General features: G+C 43.6%; 1 protein-coding gene across 1 annotated transcript; it reads left to right on the top strand.

Annotated features, from left to right (window-relative positions):
* Positions 1-99: 99 nt before the first annotated feature.
* LIX1L (limb and CNS expressed 1 like) lies at positions 100-21,475 on the top strand. Its single transcript, XM_087828053.1, has 6 exons — positions 100-406; positions 8,501-8,664; positions 11,760-11,900; positions 18,066-18,161; positions 18,935-19,012; positions 19,348-21,475. Exons 1-6 carry the CDS (start codon positions 115-117, stop codon positions 19,588-19,590), a joined length of 1,014 nt encoding a protein of 337 aa, XP_087684179.1. The 5' UTR covers positions 100-114; the 3' UTR covers positions 19,591-21,475.
* Positions 21,476-21,926: the final 451 nt, after the last annotated feature.

Raw genomic sequence — 21,926 nt, forward strand, 5'->3', positions numbered from 1 at the left:
GACGGCTGGGCTCTGGCACCGCCCCCAGTCCCTGGGCGCTCGAGGGCCCGGGCGGCGGGGACCGTTAGCTCGCCAGGCTGGCAGGCTCGGGCCGCCGCTCCGCGGGCCGCAGGGATGGAGACGGTGCGAGCGCAGCGTCTGCAGCCTGGAGTGGGCGCCAACGGGAGGGGCACCCTGCGAGCGCTGCGGCCCGGAGTCACTGGGGCCGCGGCGGCCCCCGCCACACCCTCAGTGGGCTCCCCGCCGGCTCCACCGCCCCCCGCACCGCCCCCGCCGCCCCTGCTCCTGTCCGGGGCCCCCGGGCTGCCACTGCCCCCCGGCGCCGCCGGCAGCCCGGCGGTGCTGCGGGAGGCGGTGGAGGCCGTGGTGAGGAGCTTTGCCAAGCACACGCAGGGCTATGGCCGAGGTGAGTCTGCGGGTGCGGCCTCCTGCGGGACACCCTCTGCGCGGGAGCCCCGCTCCCCCAGCCTCTGGATCGCTTTCCTGGCGCAGCGCCCTCACATGCATTTCCTTTTGGGGAGTTTCCTTGGGCTGCACGCACGCGCGGTCGCCCACGCTTCAGCCCCTCCCCCCCTCGTGAGGAAGGGCTCTGCTGCGGGCGCCGCGGCTGCGGACGCAGCCCGCTCTCCTCGCCCGCGCGCCCGCTCTCCTCGCCCGCGCGCCCGCTCTCCTCGCCCGCCCGCCCGCTCTCCTCGCCCGCGCGCCCGCTCTCCTCGCCCGCCCGCTCGCTCTCCCCGCCGGCGCGCCCGCTCTCCTCTCCCGCCCGCTCTCCTGCGGACGCGCAATCCTCCCGCAGCCGGCGCCTCCGCCTCCGCCGGGTCCCGCCGCCGGGAACCCTCCTTCACCTCAGACCCTGGCCGTTCCTCCTCCGCAGGCCCCGTCCTGTGTGGCCCCTCACTTCCCGGGCTCCCCGTAGATGTCCTCTCCTCTCCGTGACTTGTATTACTTGTCACTCTAAAGTTTCCGGGCGACTTCAGGTTTGCTGGGGAGCCCGCGCGCGGTGCCTTCAGGAGTTGCCTGCAGCCACCGCGTGTGGGCCGGACCGGACCGGACCGGGCCCGGAGCTCAGCAGTTCCCTCTGGCTGGGACCGCGCTTGGTGTCCTTTTTAGTACGAAGCCTCCACCTCGGCCTGTCGGCCCGGCTCTGCCTCCCCGGCTTTTGCCCGGGGACTCGGGGCAAACCCCAGGCCTTGGCCCTTTCGACGCTGAACTCTGTGAAACGGGCCAGGCAGAAATCCGATTTCCGTTAAAACCTTCGCCTTAAAGCTGCCTAATTTCCAGGGCCCCTGAGAAGGGGACTGTGCGGAGGCCCGGTGCTGTTCCCGCAGAGCCAGCGCCGACCCTCCGAGCTCGGGCTCCTGGGTCACCGGGCGGCGGGACCGGGCCGTGGGGCGGGGCAGCCGGGGTTTGGGGCTGAATTTCTGAGACATCACCGCTCTCGGGCTGGCCAGACACGGAGCGACTAAACCTTTAACTTTCTAGTTCAGTCATGATGCAGAGGAAGGTTCAGGCCCTTCTCTACCGACAGAAGTGAGGGGGTTTTCTCCCTAAGAAAGTGTAGAGAAAGGAGCACGTACAGGGTTTGGAGTCAGACAAATCTGGGTCAAATCCCAGGTTAAGTCGCTGTCACTTACCACCGCGTCCTTGGGGAGGTGACAGCCTCACCGAGCGTGTTTCCCCAGGGGCTGCTGTGAGGGGTCAGAGGTCGCCGGCAGGCTGTGGGTGCTGAAGCGATGATCCTCTCAGGGTGCAGGCTCTGTCTCCTCGGGAGGACGCCTCGTTTTCTGGCCCTCGTGACCCTGGCAGCGTGACCGTAACCGTGCCCGTGGAAAAGGACGTTAGACCCACTTTGCTGTATGTGCCCAGTGACACAGCTTCCTTCAGTGTCCCGCTGTTCTTCAACATTCTGAGTTCCTACCGTGGGGCAGGCACTCTGCTGGGTGCTGGGAACGCAAATGCATGTAACTCGGAAATGCATCGTGAGGGAATGTAGTTGAATTCCCACATTTACCAGGGCCATGTGGTGGAACTGCCATCAGCTGCTGCCCTGCTGCCTCAGGTCTCCGTAGGACAAGACCAAGGGCGGGCCTGCCTCTGCGGGAGTGGCCAGGCTCCTCACTCCAGATCTGAATCCTGCCTCCTGGAAACCTACAGGTGTTCTTTAAAATTGTAGGGTAGAGTAGCCTCTTTCTTGTCTGTGTTGCCTGGAGAGCCTCTGATTTGGCCAAGTGCAGCGCCCTGTAAAAACGTGCTCATTCCCTTGGAAAGGCTGAGGGGACGGGGGATGGCACTGGCAGAGCAATCAGTCAGCCCTCAGATTCCGCAGCAAGTCTCCCCAGCCTCCCTGCCTCCCACCACAGTCCTCATTATTTTTGAGTTTCTCATTTCCAGTCTGGGTGTCCAGCCAGTACTTTGGGAGAGTTTGGCAGCCAGTTCGGCTTCAGGCAAGCAGAATCGTGGCCGACTTGGCTCAGAAGTCTCTCACCACATGGAATCACTTATTCTGCTTCGATTAACAGGCAAAGCTGCCATTGGCATGCACCCCCATACCCTTGTGACTGATGGCATGGCATTTGGGAGCTGGCTCTATTCCCCTGAATATAATTTACTTTGGTCTTTGCCCAGGCTGTTTCCTGATCTAGCGGTGCCTTACTGCATCATCTTCTGACTGCTCCAAATTCACCTTTTCCAGTCAAGGTCTTCAGCTTTACTTTCACTCATGCAGGATCTCAGCATTTACACAAGACAAACAGACAAACACTCCTCTGTTATTTCACCTGTTTATCCTATGTCCCCCTCACCCCCAAATCCCTGCCCAAAATACACACATAGCTCAGTGTGCTGTAGGATCTTAGCGTGCAGTGCATAGGATTTGGAATTAGAACCTGGCTCTGAAATAGGGGCTGTGTGATCTCGGATAAGTTGCTTAATCTCTCTAGGCTTCATCTGTTCCATTCATTCATCTAACGAATATTTATTGATCACCAGGTGCAGTGGTGAACAAGACAGATACTCAGTCCCTATCTTCATGGAGCTCAAGGTCCACTTTACAGAGGAGGTGTGAGGATTAGTGGTGAAATAAAGCAGAATAGTACAAGAGAGTTGGCTTTGGAGGCAAACAAATCTTAGGTCTAAATCCTGGTTTGGCCCCTGTGGCCTGTTTTTTAGCTTGTTCACATTTTGTAAAATGGATAATATCTGTCTTAATAGTTTTGTGCAGGTTAAATGAGGTAATAGCCCTGGCCAGGTAGCTCAGTTGGTTAGAGCATCGTCCTGATACCCCAAGGTTGTGGGTGTGATTCCTGGTGAATATAAAGCATGCAACACATAGTACTCAATGAGTGGTTGCTGTTGTTATGCATTTGGAAATGCTTTGAAAACTGTGCATATGATAGGTATTTTAGCATTACCATTTCCTTCACCCCCCTTTTCTACTCATGCAGGAATACATGGAATACATATAGTTTCCTTCGTCTAATGTTTGACAGCTGGCAATCTCTAAACGGGCACGATTGACTGAAGGGCTTTCCTTGCTAGGTAACTTCTGCATTGCTCTCTTCAAACCTATTTTTTAAAAATTATTGCTCTCCCTTTATATACAATATGGTTACATGATTGGAAATTCTGCCCAGCTTTCTACTAGATTAAACAAGTGAAACTTAGTTGTTCCTTTTCCTCAGAGTCCAGACGGTTCCTTTGCCTGTAAGTGACTGTGGAGTTAAATTGATTGGTCTAAATATTTCCAATTTTTGGAATGTTGGATTAGATCCTGTATCAGTTTCCTGTGCTTGCTCTAATAAGTGATCCCAAAATTGTTGGCTTAAAACAACAGACATTTATTCCCTCAAAGTTCTGGAGACTTTAAGTCCAAAATCAGTATCAGTGGGCCAAAACCAAGGTGTCAGCAGGTCTGTACTCCTTCCACAGAGGCTCTAGGGGACAATCTGTTTCCATGTCGCTGCTAGCCCCTGGTGCCTGCCCACTTTCCTTGGCTTGTTACTCCATCACTCCAATCTCTGCCTCCATTGTCACACTGCCTTTTCCTCTTTTGTGTTTCATCAAATGTCCTTCCCTAAGGGCATTTGTGATTGTATTTAGAGCCCACCCAGATAATCCAGGATAATCTCCCCATTTTAAGATCATTAACTTAATCACATCTACAAAGTCTTTGCTGCAGAAGGTAACATTCACCAACTCCAAAGATTAGGCCATGGACTTCTTGACGGGGTATTATACACCCTACCACAGTCCTCTCCCAAAATCACTGTCACTTTTCAATCCTTTCCTTCCAAAGAGTCTCTGCACTGTGGTCTACTCAGGGGTAATTTCTACAAACTGAAATAGGAAATTTCAGATAAAATATTGTTCACCAGCTTCCCTATCTTCATAATAATGTGAATTTAGTCAGGCCAACCTATTCTCGCCATATCTATTTATCCATGCTCCCCCATCACAAAATTATATTTATTTTTATGATATAAAATTTTTATTGTCATTTCCTGTGTTGTTGGTTTTTTAAAGTTTTTATTCTATATTATCTACAAAGTAAAAGCTTTTTCTTAACTTAAAAGTTGAACCACTGTAAACAGTGATCACTTCATCAAACTTGATTTATAAATAATAATATGTCAGTTTGACGGTAAAAATTTACTGAACCTTTGTCAAGTGTAGTAAAAGGGTGTTCCGAGTCTTGATTTAAAAAAAAATTTTTTTTTAAGCAGTAATAGCAGAAGAATCACTCTTGTTACTTTTGTTAGCTGATGTGTTTGTGACTTTCGAAGGTAGGGTCTCCTGTGTTGTTTTAATATTTTTACTCTGGTGTATATGCAGTCTAAACCTCTCATTCCACTTAGACATTCATGTAATATTTTATCTCCTACAGTGATAACAGAAATTCCTCTTGTTGCTATTCAGGATCATGGTACAAGTAATTAAATATTCCCGACTATCTTGGTCTTTCTTCTCTCTTTCAGCCCAGCATCCATCAGTGACTCCCAAAAAACAATTGTAGCTGTCAGCTGTGCATTTCTCAGTCATTGCTACCCTCCCATCTCACTGTTCTTTAACTATTCTTATGTAAACTACTGTATCCATGATTCCTCACTGAAAATTTTATAAAAACTATGGGCACCCCCTCAACACACATAAATACTGATATGTGCACACACACACAATTTTCCTATTGTTTTAGGGGGATTTTGAACCCCCATGAAGCTTAACTATGGACCAGACCTTAACCCCTGTGTTAAGATTCCCAAATTGAAAAACACTGGTATCAGGATATCTACATTCATGCCCCCAACTCTGCCACAGCTGTGGAACCTCAAGCAAGTCACTTACCCTTCCCTCGCCTGAGTTGGACTAGATGGTCTCTAAAGTCCCTTTCAGCTCTAAAAATAAATGAGTCTATGAGCATTTTCAAATGCAGATCACAATAATTGCTTTTTTTTCCTGAGCACTTGCCCAATTTCCCATTTCATATTCTCATTTCTGAAATAAAGCTCCTTATTTCCTGGCTTTGGGTAATCATTAAAAAATAGCCCTGTACTCTGTTCCAAGAGGGATTTAACTGGATATAATATGGACATATGCTTTTTAATAGGACCTTCCCCATTATAGTGCTCTCCTCTCCTTCCTTTACTTCAGTATTCTCCCTGTTGTTTGCATGTAAGGAGAGTTGTCATCCCAAGCATTGTGTTAAATTGTCTCAAAGAGGGAACTGGGCCTGAAAAGATCTCAGTGGAAAGAACAAAGATGGCTAAGCTTTCTGGGCAGCCGTGACCTTTGAAGAGCCCCTGCCAAAAGGAAGGGTGGGAAAGAGAGTTTCCTTTTCATGCTGTCTTTTAATGGAAGAATGAACATTCTAAAAAGTCAGTTAAATATAGGGTAGTAGAAAAGAGCTAATGCTGCTTTTCAAACTATGGCTGGCACATGGAGTGCTTGCTTCAGTTGTAGAGCAGGTGAGATAACAGTTGTTATTGGCCACTAGATTTTTAACCCCTTGCTGGCACGGAATGTGTGTTACTTATATTTGCATCCCTAATGCCTAAAATAGAGCGAGGCACCTATTACATGCTCAAATTTTTGCTTAATGTGTGTGTGGTTGCCATGAAAATGTGCTGTTCCTATCTCTTGCTGCAGGGAGCATAATTGACTGACAGCCTTAAGCTGCTTTGCCCTCTAGGTCCATCAACACATTTGCACTGAGTCTACATATCCTGTAGGCTATTCCCAGCCAATGGCTGAGCACAGCGGGGGTTCTAACTCAGGCACATCCTTGTGAGATGTGGGACTCCTTTGGCATGAAGACTTCCCACTGGCCTGGCCAAACCTGTCTTAGAACTGTACTGCAGTCTCTCACATCCAAACCTCCTTCCTTCCCTCTCTCCTTGCACAGGTGTCAGACCTTCAGCATGGTCTAAATGCTCTCCCTTCTACTTCCTCCTCAATAAATCTCTTGCATGTCTACCCATCTTGATGTCTTTTCCTTGGCAGACCTGAACTAACACAATATAAAGGAATAAATGACAGATGTTTATTATAGAATTGTGCCCCTGAAACCTATATAATTAACTAATGTCACCCCCAATAAATTCAATTTAAAAAAAAAGAAAGAATGAATGAGTCCTTGTTGTAACTTGGAGTAGAAAGTGGTCATGTTGAAAGATATTGGAGAATGAGTGTGATGATTCATTATTATGAGGCTTTAGTTAAAGCCGTTTAAAATGTTTGTACCCTAGAGTCAAAGTGGCCCTTTCCAAAGGCAAACTGACCTCATCCCTCCTTCCATTTAAAACCCTTCAGTGGCTTCCCATTGTTCTTAAGATAAAGCCAATACTCTATCATGGCCTGAAGATCCAACCTGGTCTGGTCCCTGCATCCTTTTGCAACCTCATCTTGTATTATACTTCCTCTCTCTCTCTTTTCTAGACACACTAGTCCCTCTATTCACCGTATTCCCTGCCGCTGCAGAGCCTTTCTACATGCCCTTCCTTCTGTTCAGAGCACGAGTCTCACCTTTTTGCCTTGTGAATTCATATACATATCTGAGCTTACATATCTCCTCATCAGGGTAACTTCTTAACTAAGTCAGATGTTCCTATAACATTTCCCACCAGCTACCCCTCCTTTACCGCACATATCACATTGGCTAATACCTCTCTCCCTCTTTAGACTAAGCTGCATAAGGAAAAGGAAAAGTATATGGTTTTGCTCACTATTATAGCCTAGCATCCAGCACAGAGTCGAGCACAGAGTACGTACTCAATACATATTTGTGAAATAACTGAGCCCAAGTCTTAGGGGATGCGGGCAACTGTTTGGAATACAGTGTCGGGTCCAGAGTTTGACTTTACCCTATCTATAGCTAATAAGTTAGCCAATTACTGTCTCGTGGATACTGGTGGAAGTCAAGAAATTCTGGGCCAGAAACACAGGATTTTATTGCTCATAGCACAGCAAGTAGCGTGAGCATCATGTTTGTTTGCATCAGTTCCCTATGCCTCTTAAGTCCGACATGGAAGCCTGTTCTTTGTCCCACAGAAAAATATTATCTCATCTGTCAAGTTTTCTTGCTGCAAACACAATCCTGAGAAATGGCCTAAGTAAAGAGCAGTAATGGCCTTGAAATCTTGGCATACCCAGCAACACTGAAAGGAGATTGCAAGAGACCTGTGGAAGAATATCTCCCAATATACAGTTTCTCCAAAAATTATTTATGTCTAGGGTAAGCCTCAGAAGAGAAATTCATTTCTCTCATATACATAACACATATATAATATGTATATACTTATCATATATTATATATACATAATATACACATAGTATTCCAGGAGGTAAAAGGAATCTGGCCACGGGTTTGCTTGCTAGAAGCATAGGCTGAGAATGCATAATATGACCATATCTCTTTGCATGGCAGTATTACATCATGGTTAAGAACGTTGACTGCAACCAAGACTCCCTGGGATTGAATTCTTGCTCTGCTGCTTTCCAGCTATTACATCCTTGGGCAAGTTACTTAACTTCCCTATGCCTCATTTCCCTCATCTGTGAAATGGGGATAATAAAGGTATCTGCCTCATAAGGTTGTTGAGAAATGGGTGACATTCAGTAAGTGTTCAGTAAACGTTAACACTTAATGGTTATTATTATTGTAGGCAGCTGACCAATTGTGGAATAATCTACTTGTACTTCATCAGGCAGTGATAATGGTCTTCTGACCTTGGAAACTCTGCCTTCAATATTAGTTCCTCGGTGTCTAGGACTAATCAAAATTTGAACTAGAAAGGTAGGGGAGGGGAGCAGGTGTGCTCTGGTTTCTATGCAAATGGACTTAATCACAGTGTAAGTTTATTAATTTTTAAATGCTTTTAAATGGTGATAGGTAGGGAGCTAAGGAGGGTAGACTGTTAATGCAGGTACAGGTTACAGATCCTCTGGTCAAGCAGAGCGCCACGTGGAACTGTTCTCATCGCTGCACTTAATTGCTGCTCTCTCGTAGTGAACGTGGTGGAAGCGCTGCAGGAATTCTGGCAGATGAAGCAGTCCCGTGGGGCCGACTTGAAGAATGGGGCTCTAGTGGTTTATGAGATGGTTCCCTCCAACACCCCTCCCTATGTCTGCTATGTCACCCTGCCTGGGGGAAGTTGCTTTGGGAGTTTCCAGGTAAGAGTTGTAAAGCAGCAGTAGCAAAGATAATCGTTTTGGCTTTGAGTGGTGGGCACACGATGCAATATACAGATCATGTATCACAGAAATGAACACTTGAAACCTACATGACCCTGTTAACCAATGCCACCCTAATAAATTTAATAAAAGAAAAAAGATAATTGCTTAGGTGCTGGTAATGGCTTTCTCCATCACTTTGGCCCTTAAATCTCTGTTTGAAATCACATGTTTAGGACCTGAACCAATTCTAGGCAAATCATTCTGGTAAGCAGCTGAGGCTCATTTGACCACAAAAGGACCTCAGTAGCATACTTTTCTTTTTAGCCTGGAAAAATTCAAACCCACTTTGAATTTGAACAGTGATTAATAATGCTCTTACTCAGTATATCAGACTGCCAGCACCTAACCCATGTTCTGATCTGGCTTTCCAACTTCCTGCCATCTCTTTTTAAGAACACAGAATAACATTCCTTGCTCCAAGTATGTTTTCATAGGCATTTACTAAGAAAAGCATTATTTGAGTTCTCTAAGAGATCAAAGGGGAGGTACTATGAGTGGTAGAGATATTTCTCATCTAAGAGTTAGGAGATTCAAATTCTCATTCCCTTGACTGCTACCAGGTCAAGTCAAGTAACTTCTCTGGGCCTTAGTTTCCCCATCTCTAATATGAAGGAGATACGTTATATTATTTCTAAAGTCTTTCTAGTACTAGCATTCTGCAATTATATGAAAGACCTGTAACATGATGATGAAAAGAGTGGTTGCTATTATAGGGTAATGAGAAATTTGACTAGTGTGAATATTATCATCAAAGATAGATTCTTTACATTGCAGACAGGAAGGGAGCCCTCTGAAATGTTAACTTAGAGTCTAAATAGGAATTTAGAAAAGAGAATAGACAGTTTTGTTCTGTTTTCCATATGGTTTGGATAACCCTTAAACAAAGTTATAACCCCTGCTATGTGCTTCCATACACCTTGAACTTGTCCTGTCATATCACTCGTCACAACATATCATGACTGTTTATCTCTCCTAGTGGATAACACTCCAGGGAAGCAGAGATAGCATCTGTCTTCTTCCTTGTTCAGTATTATTTTTTAAAATTTATTTATTGAATTTTATTGATTTTTTTTTTTTTAAGAGAGGGAGGGAGAGAGAGAGACATTGATATGAGAGAGAAACATCGACCTGCTGCTCCCTGCATGTGCCCTGACCAGGGATAGAAACTGCAACCTGGGTATGTGTCCTACCTGGAGCTGAACCTTTTGGTGTATGGGACAGTGCTCTAGCCAACTGAGCCACACTGAATAAAACTTGTTCAGTTTTTTTTTTTTTTTAATTATTATTTTAAAATATGTCTTTATTGATTTTAGAGAGAGGAAGGGAGAGGGAGAGAAAGATAGAAACATCAATGATGAGAGACTCATTGATTGGCTGCCTCCTACATGCCCCCAACTGGGGACCAGCCCACAACCCGGCCATGTGCCCTGACGGGGAATCGAACCACGATCTCCTGGGTCCTAGGTTGATGCTCAACCGCTGAGCCACACTCGGCCGAGCCCTTGTTCAGTTTTAAATCCCTACCACTAAACTCAGCACCCAGCACAAAGTAGGCACTTAATAAATCTGTTGCATGAATGAATGCCATTGCAGCTCAGTTCCTGCCTCAAACGAAGCAGTCCTCAGGAAGCTTCATTTAAAATCAGATGACTAAATTTTCTCTTAGAATCCCCAGCCATTTCAGAGAAATAAACAAGTGCCCAGAATGACTAATGCTTATGCTTTCTCTTCTACAGAATAAGACCTTTCCTTCCCTTCTCCCACCTCATCATACTGCTGAATAAGGACTTGATTCTTTTATGGCAGTGCCCCAAACTGGACCGTTATAGTAATTCGATTTCTCTTATTTCCTGAAAGAGTAGGATTATCTCTTGTGGCCCCCTTTAGATTATCTGTTTTATATTCACTTTGGCAGCTGAAGTTTCTCCCGTTGCCTTTTTTTCATAGATGACTTCTCAGAAACAGCACTAGATGATAGAATGGACAGCAGGCTAGTAAATAGAGAAGTGGAAACAGAAACAGGAGAAGCAAGAAGACTTAGGGTTAATGTGCCAAGCTCCGTATGCTGTTTCAGAGATCTGTCAGCTCAAAGAAATTGGGAATTACTGATAATTAAGGATGGTTAAGTAGCAAACATATCCTGGTCTACTTATGAAAATCGTAACATCACTTCCTTCCTTTCCTCTAATCCTAGTCATAAGTGACAAAGGGCACAGGGACCTTTAAGCAGCCAGGGAAGATGCATTATAAAGGGATACTGTGGTGCTCGGGGTCCGAAGTGGGATGATTTAAGATTTCTGAAAATCAGACTGTTCTATGGTACCTATGTTGGATGCAACGTAAAAACATGACTTTTTAACTTTTCTTGCTTTCCTCAGGTCAGCTTTCCTTCCCCTAGCCACCCCTCTTCTCCTTGTTTCCACTGCGGAAAAAGAAGACTCCAGATTCCTTTCCCAGGCCTTAGACTCTGTTCAGGGATAGCTCCTTGGTTCATTACACAATTGGGGGATCTGCTTGCAGCTAAAAGTAAAGGCCAAGAATCCCAGATGAGTGCTTCTGACAGATTAGAGGTCTCCGCTAAAGCAGCAGCCTAGACACAGCTTTGTTCTAATCTTAGGTCATCTAGAGGGATGAAAACGTCTGGCCTGTCCACAGAACAAGAGAACAGGATACAGATTTCTAATAGGTTGGCCAGAATCTGGCTTTTGAGTCATTAATTCTGTTGACAGTTTAAACAGGGCTATTTTTCAGATCCAGTGATTATATGCTGACTTCAGCAGCCTTCCTGATTCTTTCAATTTGGTGTGAGCTATAGCCATCTCTAGTTCTTTAATAACTTCAGGATGTTGAATCAAAATTATGTTTCCAAATGCCCCCACCACTGTACAGTAAAAACGTTGGAGGGAGCATTGAACAAACTGATTTATCCAAAGAGTGTCCAAGTGTCTTCTGTCCCAACTGTTTCCCTCCCATTGTTCCTTCTCTCTCTCAGGCGCACATACACGCATTTTCTCTCTCTTTACCCTGCCTAGTTTTGCCCCACAAAAGCTGAGGCCCGGCGGAGTGCTGCAAAGATTGCACTAATGAACTCTGTATTTAATGAACATCCTTCCCGAAGAATCACTGACGAGTTCATTGAGAAGAGTGTCTCTGAGGCGCTGGCATCTTTCAATGTAAGTTACTTGGACTTGGAAGGAAGGAGAGTGGGGATAGAACTGGCTGGTTGGGAAGTCTTGTATACTCCTGGGGAACTCCTGAATTCTTGTTTTATTTCCTGTCTGCATCTCTGTTCTGTTTTTTCTGTTTTTTGTAGTACATGCTCCATATGTCTCAGTCTCTCATTCTATATATGTGTTTATGTTTTTGTTGCTATTTTGTTTCTTTAGTATATCAAAACCTTTGTGTCTCTTTGGTATCTAGAAACCTTTAATTCAAGATATATGGAATTTTAGAGATATTACAAAACAAAAATTGAGCTTGAATTTTGTTTTTCCCAGTTTTGATTTTAGACTTTAGTTTCTTCTTCCTTCACTGTTCCACTGTTCTTTTTTTTCTTTCTTTCATATGACTTTTTTTATTGTCACTTGTCTCCTGCTTCCATTACTTTATTCTATTAATAAAGAATATAAAGAATACTTTATAATACAGTGTGTCTTGGCTTTTTCCTTTCTAGGAATGGGGAGGATATGTTATTTACTCTCTCTAAAAAAAACATTTGTTGCCCTGGCCAGTTTGGCTCAGTGGTTAGAGCGTCGGCCCATGGACTGAAGGGGCCTGGATTCGATTCCAGCCAAGGGCACATACCTCGGTTGTAGGCTCGATCCCCGGCCCAGGTTGGGGCTTGTGCTGGAGGCAACCAATTGATGTGTCTCTCTCACATCAATGTCTCTCTCTCTCTCTTCCCCCCACCCTTCCACTCTGAAAAGCAGTGGAAAAACATCCTCGGGTGAGAGTTAAAAAAAAGAACATTTGTCCTTTCAAATGATGGTGATGATGAATAACCACAGCTAATCCTAACATTTACTTTATACCAGGGGCTATTCTAGTGATTTATATGTATTACATCTCATTTGATCTTTTTTTTTTAATCCTCACTTGAGGATATTTTTTCCATTGCTTTTCAGAGTGAGTGGAAGGGAGAGAGAGTGAGAAAAACATCGATGTGAGAGAGACATCAATTGGTTGCTTCCTGCACACACCCCATCCCAGGCCGGGGATGGAGCCTGCAAGCAAGGTATGTGCCCTTAACCAGGAATCAAACCCGGGACCCTTCAGTCCGAGGGCCAACACTCTAACCACTGAACCAAGCCAGCTAGGGCACATCTCATTTGATCTTAACAACAATCCTATGATATGTAAGTACTATTATTGCCCCTGTTTTACAGATGAAGAAACTAAAAACACAGAAGTGAAGTTTTGCCTAAAGTGCTAGAGCCAAGACTGGAACCTAAGCCAACTTAGAAACTTTTCTAGCTTAAGGAACTTTTTTTCTTTTTGAGTAGAGGGCGGCGCGGGGGGAGAGGGAGAAAGAGAGAGAGAGAGATTGGTTGCCTCCCCTACATACCCCGACCGGGGCAATTTAGGTACGTGCCCTTGGCTGGAATCGAAACCAGGACCCTTCAGTTCCAGGGCCAATGCTCTAACCACTGAGCAAAACTGGCCAGGGCTTAAAGTATATCTTAAAAGTTAACACCGCCTTCTTCCTCCCTCCCACAACTTCATTGACAAGGCGGTAAAGTCAGACCAATTTTCTGTTTCTGTCCTCTTTGCATTTAAGTTGTAATTACATGCACTAAACTGCTTCATTTACCTGTTTGTGGATTAGTGTTGAACGCTTCATTTATGTATTTTTTTAATCCTCCATGGAGGATATTTTTTCCACTGCTTTTCACAGAGAGTGGAAGGGAGAGAGAGACACACAGAGAGAAACATCTATGTGAGAGAGACACATTGACTGGTTGCCTCCTGAACACCGGGGCCAGGGATTGAGCCTGCAACCTCTGGCTGATGCTCTAACCACCGAGCAAACTGGCCAGGGCAATGCTGAACACTTTAAGTTGGCTTCCCATTGTTACCTAGGATACACCTGTTTTTCTCCCATTACTCTTTACCCCAGGCAGCAGTGTCTGCAGGGAATAAAAACACTTTTATATTAATCAAAGCCAATTAAAATTAAGAAAGTACATTTGTCACTAGTTATTTAATGTATTATAAAACAAAACATTAGTGCCCTAGCTGGTTTGGCTCAGTGGACAAAGCATCAGACCTTGGACTGAAGGGTCTTGGGTTCAATTCCAGTCAAGGGCACACACCTTGGTTGCAGGCTCGATCCCGGGCCCTGGCTGGGGTGCGTCCGGGAGGCAACCAATTGATGTGCCTCTCTCACATCGATGTTTCTCTCTTTCTGTCGCTTCCACTCTCTCTGAAAAGCAGTGGAAGAAATATCCTCAGGTGAGGGTTAAAAACAAAAAAACCCACATTAGTTTGGATTATAGGAAGCAGGGGTTGTGAGCATGGGCTCTGATTCTTGTTTTGAAATTATGATTCTACTAGCTATGTGACTTTGAGCAAATTACTGAATCTAAGTCTCAGTTTCCTCATCTGTAAAATAGGATAACAATTATACCTATCACATAGGATTATTGGGTAAAAGAGAATATATTCAGCACTTAGCACGTGTTATCTATTTAGATGCCTTTGGATGCAAGTAATAGAAAATGTCACTTCAAATTGACTCAAGGGAATAAGGAAGGAAGTTTATTATCTAACATGACAGACAGGAAGTCCAGAAGTAGAGCAGATTTCAGGGCTGGTTGATTCTATGGATCAAGAATATCATCATCTGGCCCAAATTCTTTCCATCCCCACTCAGCCATTCTCTGGATATTGGCTTTGTACTTGGGCAGGTTCCCCTCAGGGTTCAAAAGGCTACAAAATTCTAGACATTCAGACATAATTACATTCAGAGACAGAAAGAGACCATCTTTTCTAGTTTCCCTTTAATAGTAAAGAATGTTTTCCCAGAAGCCCTCCAGCAGACCTCCCTTCTACCTCCCAATGGCCAGAATTCCCACCTTAAAACCAATTACAGCCCGGCTGGATGTGGCTCAGCAGTTGAGCATTGACCTAAGATCCAGGAGATCAGGGTTTGATTCCCGGTCAGGGCACATGCCGGGGTTGCGGGCTAGGCAGCTGACCAATAACTCTCTCATCATTGATGTTTCTGTCTCTCTCTCCCCCTCCTTTCCTCTCTCTGAAATAAATAAAGATATGTTTTAAAAAAACCAAAACAATTACAAAAACAAATTACAGGCACCAAAAGGGATTAGGATCTACCCACTCTTCCCTGAGGCACATAGGAGATAAGTAGACACTAGAACCCTATAGCAGGGGTGGGGATTGTCTGCCCTGCAAAGGCCTCACCAAAGAGAAGCAGTTCCAGCTATCGCATTAGGGGTGAGTTAATTAAAGTTTTGACCAAATATAGCAGGCTAATTTTTAAGTTGATTATTTTATATGGCCCGCATGAATGATGATATAAATATCCAAATGGCGCTTGGCAGAAAAAAGGTTCCCCACCCCTGTTCTAGTGTATGGAAGAAGGAAATAGATGTTGGGTAGGTCACCAGCAGTGTCTACTACAAAGTAAAAGTAAAGAAATGTAAGCAATTATTATTCTCATGCCAGTACTCTTCTTTGATTATCCCCAAATCGAGAACTTAATGGATTTCACATTAATGCCCCAATAGAATCCCCATTATCTAGATTAACAATTTTCTTTCTTTTTTAATCTTCACCCAAGGATATTTTTTCCATTGCTTTTCAGAGAGAGTAGAAAGGAGAGAGAAAGAGAGAAGCATCAATGTGAGAGAGACACATTGATTGGTTGCCTCCCACACCAGCCCCAACGGGGGATTAAGCCTGCAACTGAGGTATGTGCCCTTGGCCAGAATCAAACCCGGGACCCTTCAGTCTGCAGGTCAATGCTCTAACCACTTAGCCAAACCGGCTGGGGTCAGAATAACAATTTTCACTTAGTCTTAGCCATGGGTGAAGAGTGAGGACCACATTCTTTATTTTCAGCTTTTGTTCTTTAAAATTCCTGAATCTGACACTATATTATACTATGTCTTTTGACAAATCACGTAGCTTCTCTGTTGGTCTGAGTTTCCTCATTTGTAAAATAAGTAGATTGAATTAAGTGAACTCTAATTCCTTTCCAGTTACGTTCTAATGTTCCCACCCCTTATCAAGTATTCTGTGATTAAACGTTTATTGAATAAATGGAGTTCATTTATAACCATGTTAAGTGTACAAGTGTCATATGAGTTACAACTTCCCAACTGGTGCTTCATGCCACTCTGATGTACTCCAGATAGGTTACAGATGTGCCATGATATTAATCCCCTCAGCAGGGCCGGGGCAGGTGGACTCCTCTGCCACACAGCCTCTGCTGGCAGGCTGCTCTGTATATCCCAGTTGGCTATACAGGTATGATCATTATTGTCTAGGTACCATATCATGGAAAGTTTTGAAGATACTGAGTAAGGTACCATATTGGACAATTATAGGCAAAAATGAAAATGGTTGTTTCTTCAGAGCCCTAAGTGCTAACAGTGAAGATTACCCTTTTTTTCCTCCTCCTTGCTTTTCACTTCTAAATCTAAATTTTGTCATCTTTGTTCACCGCAGAGATTAACTACATGTGGCAAGATTGTTTCTCAGGAGCCACAAAACAATATGGGTTGATCTTGAGTAATTCTGACTCATTGATTCTAACACAATGAAAATAAATAATAATAGTTTGCTAGCACTTATGGTGTCCTTGCTAAGTGTCTGGCATTATTTTAGGTATGATACAAATACAATAAGACCCCATGTTAAAGTGCCCCACAATAAACTGAATTTGGGTATAACGTGCTGGTGCCTGACCTCTACCCAGGTCCCTTTCTCAAAGACAGCAGAATAAAAGTTCTTACTTGGGAGGTGGAGTGTATGGTTTGGAACTGGCTAGAAAGAACAGGCAACTTCTCAGGGAGCAGGAGGAGAAATTTGGGTCCCTATGTTCCCAGTAGTCTCCTGGCCTTACTTTCCTAGATCAGATTGACAAAAGGGTCACTGATAAACCAATACCCTTATTTTAGAAGTCCCAGCTAGCCCGAGGACCTGGAATTATCAATAATATTTTTTTTCTTTTTAATGTTTTTCACTGGCTTTTTTGAGAGAGAGAGGAAAGGGGAGAAAGAGAGAAAACAATCTATTACTCTACTTATTTATGCATCATTGGTTGATTCTTGTATGTACCCTGACCAGGGACTGAACCTGCAACCTTGGCATATCAGGACGACACTCTAACCAACTGAGCTACCCAACTAGAGCTCACTAAATAATATTAAACTACCACCAAATAGCACCAAACCAGAGCCAATACCAGTATGGATTTAGATTGTGTAACTGAACACCAGATCTAGTACAATTATGCACCTACATTGTATATGATTGGAGTTTTAAACGATATTACTTTTTAAATTAAAAATTTTCAACTTATTTAATTCTCAAAACTATCCTATAAGGTACATCTGTGATTATTCCCATTTTACAGATAAGGAAACTGAGGAACAGAAGGTTATATGACTGCACCAAAGCCATGAGACTATTAGGAGTTCCAGACCATGCTCTTAACTTCTATATTGTATAGTTTTTTTTTCACACACCATGCTTACAGGTAGGACAATATATCTTAGTTCTAGCCCTGCAGACTCATGTCACCAGTAGAAGATACATGAGGCAAATGTTCAGGAGGCCAAACTGCTACCCAGAGTTTGCCATGCTTATGGCTCCTACTGTCTCCCTTTAGAACGCATTTGCCCAATTGTTCTCTAGTCTAGTCCAGTCTCACATGCTGAACTCACTCAGTTATTTTGGCTAAATCTGGGCTCTTCTCTCTGTCTCAGTATTCTCCCTTGTAAAATAGGTAAAATCAGATTGACCTTTCTCTGTCACCTGAGTTAAAATGTGTGATAACTTTAGAGTCCTCTAGGTCTGTGCTGACCAGCAGAATAGCCACGAGCTACATATAGTTATTGAACACTTGAAATATGCTACTATGAACTGAGATGTGCTGTAAGCATGAGACACTAGATTTTGAAAAATCAGTACAAGAAAAATATTTCATTAATAAGTTTATACTAATTACAGATGAAATAATATTTTGCATATATTGGGTTAAATAAAATATGCTATTAAAATTAATATATTTTATATTAACTACATTTCTATTGGATAGTGCTGCTTGAGGAGATAATTCTTATTGAAAATCTTTATTCCTTTGTTACCAGGGCAACAGGGAGGAAGCTGACAACCCAAATACAGGGATTGGTGCCTTCCGATTCATGTTGGAATCCAACAAGGGCAAGTCAATGTTGGAATTCCAGGTACGATTCTATTTACTTCCTTGGCTCTAATAGCATGGGTCAGCCCTTTTGTGTGTGTGTGTGTGTGTGTGTGTGTGTGTGTGTGTGTGTGTGTGTGTGTGTGTATGCCTGCTACTAATCCCTAATACATTGATATTCAACTGGAAAGGAAGGGAGAGCAAGAGGTTACAATATTTTTTTTTAAATATTTTTACTGATCTTTAGAGAGGAAGCGAAAGGGAGAGAGAGAAAAAAACATCGATGTGAGAGAGAAACACTGATCGATTGCCTCTCACAGGCACCCCAACCTGGGATCAAATCTGCAACCTGGGTATGTGCCCTGACCAGAAATTGAACTGGCAACCTATCGGTGCACAGGATGATGCCCAACTGAACCACAGCAGCCAGGGCTAGAATATTTTTCAAAATATAAATATCTTCCTTCCCCCAAGGGCATTCAGAGTTGCTGTAAGAGATGCTTTGTACCCTGGCCTGTGTGGCTCAGTTGGTTGGGCATCATCCTGCGCACAGAAAGTTTGCTGGTTCGATTCTAGGTCAGGGCACATGCCCGGGTTTTGGGCTCCATCCCCAGTAGGGGGCATGCAGGAGGTAGCTGATTGATGTTACTCTTTCACCTCCCCCCCCCCACTTTCTCTCTAAAAATAAATTTTAAAAATCTTTAAAAAAACACACCAGATGCTTCTGCAAATACATGCTGTAAAAGGTTACCCATGTCATTCTGATGCAAACAATATAAAATTACTGTCCTGGCACTTCATATTTTCTTCCCCCAGGAGCTAATGACAGTTTTTCAACTGCTGCACTGGAATGGCAGCCTTAAGGCCATGAGGGAAAGACAGTGCTCTCGGCAGGTAAGAGATCCTATGGGTGAGGGGAGTCTGGCAGAGGGATGTTTTAAGATGGTGGTTGTATTAGAAATAATCAAGTCTATGGACACCAGGTTGTGAGTATTGAAAGCCTTAAAGTGCCCTACTCACTCCTATTATCTTTCCTATTTAAATCTTAGCTGTGATTCTTTTGCCTGCCTTGCTTCCCCCACCGGGACATTTCCCTTAAGAATCTTCTTAGACGGCTTAAGTGCTGACTTCACTTAGGACTCCAAGGCTGAGTTCCTAGTCCCAGTTGAGTCAATGTGGTGTGAACCTTTACCTTGTCAGTGACCTTCACATTTCCTCTCCCCCTCTAGGAAGTCTTGGCTCACTATTCACATCGAGCGCTGGATGATGATATTCGCCACCAAATGGCATTGGATTGGGTGAGCCGGGAGCAGAGTGTGCCAGGGGCACTGTCTAGAGAGCTGGCCTCAACTGAGCGGGAGCTGGATGAAGCCCGCCTGGCAGGCAAGGAGCTGCGTTTCCACAAGGAGAAGAAAGATATTCTCATGCTGGCTGCTGGGCAGCTAGGCAACATGCATTCTTCCAACTGCTAGGTGCCCACCCACATATCTCCAGGCCCTTTTTAATGTTTTCTAAGATTTAGAATAATTTCTGTACATACTTTCTCAATTTTATACTTTTAAAAATATACATATATATACACATATATGTATGTATAAATTCTACACCTGGATTCCTTTTGGCTAAGAGATAGATCCCTTTTCTTCTAGCTTTTGGATGTGCTTTCATTTGAAGCATCTCCACGCCACTTTACAAGAAGGGCAGGCTGTCTTTGGGTCTTTGCTGGCTTTTACACTCCCAGTAATCCTGTGTAGTCATTTCAGTAGCACAAGATGATTAAGTGTTCATGTCTCCTTCTTTTAAAATAACAGGGAGCTTGAATAAGGACTATTTCCCCTGCCCCCCTCCTGCTTTCTCTTAGACTCAAATGGGTTATAAGGTACAAAGCAAAACCTTTGGCTTGGTTTATCTTGAGCTGGGCCTACTTGGTACCGAGTTGTTCCTCCAGTAATGATATTCCCTAACCTACACCACCCCTCTTCACCACTACCTTACTCCCCTCTGACTCTAGTTGGTACTAGGTAGAAACTGGAGATCTGGTTTCTCATCTTTAAAGTCATTCCTGAGAAAGTGCCAAGGAACAAGAGAGGAATTATAAACACAACTCACAAGGGTTTGTCACCTAAATTGCTAGTCCAGATTTCTGGATGTGCTGTACATTACAGAAGGGGTCAGGGTTGAAGTTCCTTGTCTTTCCATATTCCCTTTTCAGTTCTACCCCCATGCTCCCCTAGCTTAGTTAAGCCTTTTATTTAGACCTTCCTGGCTGTAGAGATTGGTAGAAGGTAAAACATATTTCCCTCCTCACTCTCCTGCCATCATTTTGCTCTTTAGAAAAATTATCTGTCCTATTTGGTGAGGGCCATGTTCCTCTCACTGCCACAAAGTTGCTGCTGTCTACTACCTTAGATGTACATACCGTAGATTCACATTTGTTTTCTGTTTTCTTTCCTCTTCCTTCATATTGATTATTAGAGCATAAGTTGATCAGGTAAATTAAATGAGACTTTGGCATCATGGCACTTCCTAATTGGAAAGTTGGGAGACTGTAGGAAGAGAAAGAGAATCAGTGATCAGCCATTTGTGTTTTTAATACTGTTCTCTTCCCCTACCACTCTCCTGGGTGGAATTAGGAGAGAAATCATCTGGAGTACAGGAAAACATTCACTTTGGGATAATTTTTTGTAGAGCTAAGATATATTTTCCCCTTGTTTCTGTAGTCTCCTTTATACAATATTATAGCTCAGTGCACTTTCTAAACTAAGCTTGGGAAGTTTAATGTTTCTACAGTTAAACTTTCCATTTAATGATTATACACTTTGCTTTCACAAATAGGTTAGTAAACAGGCCACAATTTTCTCTTTTGGATCAGATAGGGACAAGATGAAAGTCAGCTTTCTTCCTTTTGAAATCATCTATGGGATCAAAGGTAAGGTATCTAGCAACAAATGTATCACTGCTTGAAATGAACTTCCTTGAATTCTCCAAGCCCCTTCTCTGTATTCCACCAAGTACAGGTAGGATTGGAGCAGAGGCTCCTACATTAAACAATAGGTGTGTCTATTCAGTTTTTATTGATATTTATAATCCAGAAATCATAAACCTTCATTTCTCCTATGCTTCTTTCTCTGGGAAGTGTTAAGGGGTGTGAGTTGTGGGAAGAACTTGTCTTTGCACCTCCTGGATTTACTATTTTTCTCAAATACCAACCAGTAAGATCCCAAAGAACTTGAGAAAAATTGTTCCCTGATCTGTACACTTTTGGTGTTAAAGATTTTACTTGTCTTTTTAGTACTTTCTATGTATTTTATATGTATAATTTTATACAATTAAAATAGATTTTTGTCTAGTGTGCCACATTGACTCTTTGAGACTTTTGTATCAGAGGAGCTATAAAATGACCCTTTCTTTTACATATATACTAAAAAATAATTTTTATTAGTATGCTTTGGGTGATAGAGATAAGATTGTACTGCTGGGGGAAAGCATTCTGCCTCCCCTTCTTCAGACATTTGGGAAGCCTGGGTTTTGTTCTTAGTTCTTTCTCCTGAAGTTCTACCCAATTCCACTTGCAATCTCACCCACTGTGGTGATCTAAACTCTATCATACACATGATTCTCAAATCTATTTTTTCTACCCCAACCTGTTTTGAGCTTTTAAATCTGTATTTCCACACTTTGGACATCACCACCTGAATATGACCCAAGTTGTTTGAACTCATATATTCAAAATGAAACTCATTTCTCCATACATGCTCCTCTTTGAGGCCCCAGATCAAGATGACACCCTAACCAAGTGAACTATTCA

This window comes from Miniopterus natalensis, chromosome 19, assembly GCF_054644295.1.
Source record: "Miniopterus natalensis isolate mMinNat1 chromosome 19, mMinNat1.hap1, whole genome shotgun sequence".
In the NCBI taxonomy this organism is placed as follows: domain Eukaryota; kingdom Metazoa; phylum Chordata; class Mammalia; order Chiroptera; family Miniopteridae; genus Miniopterus; species Miniopterus natalensis.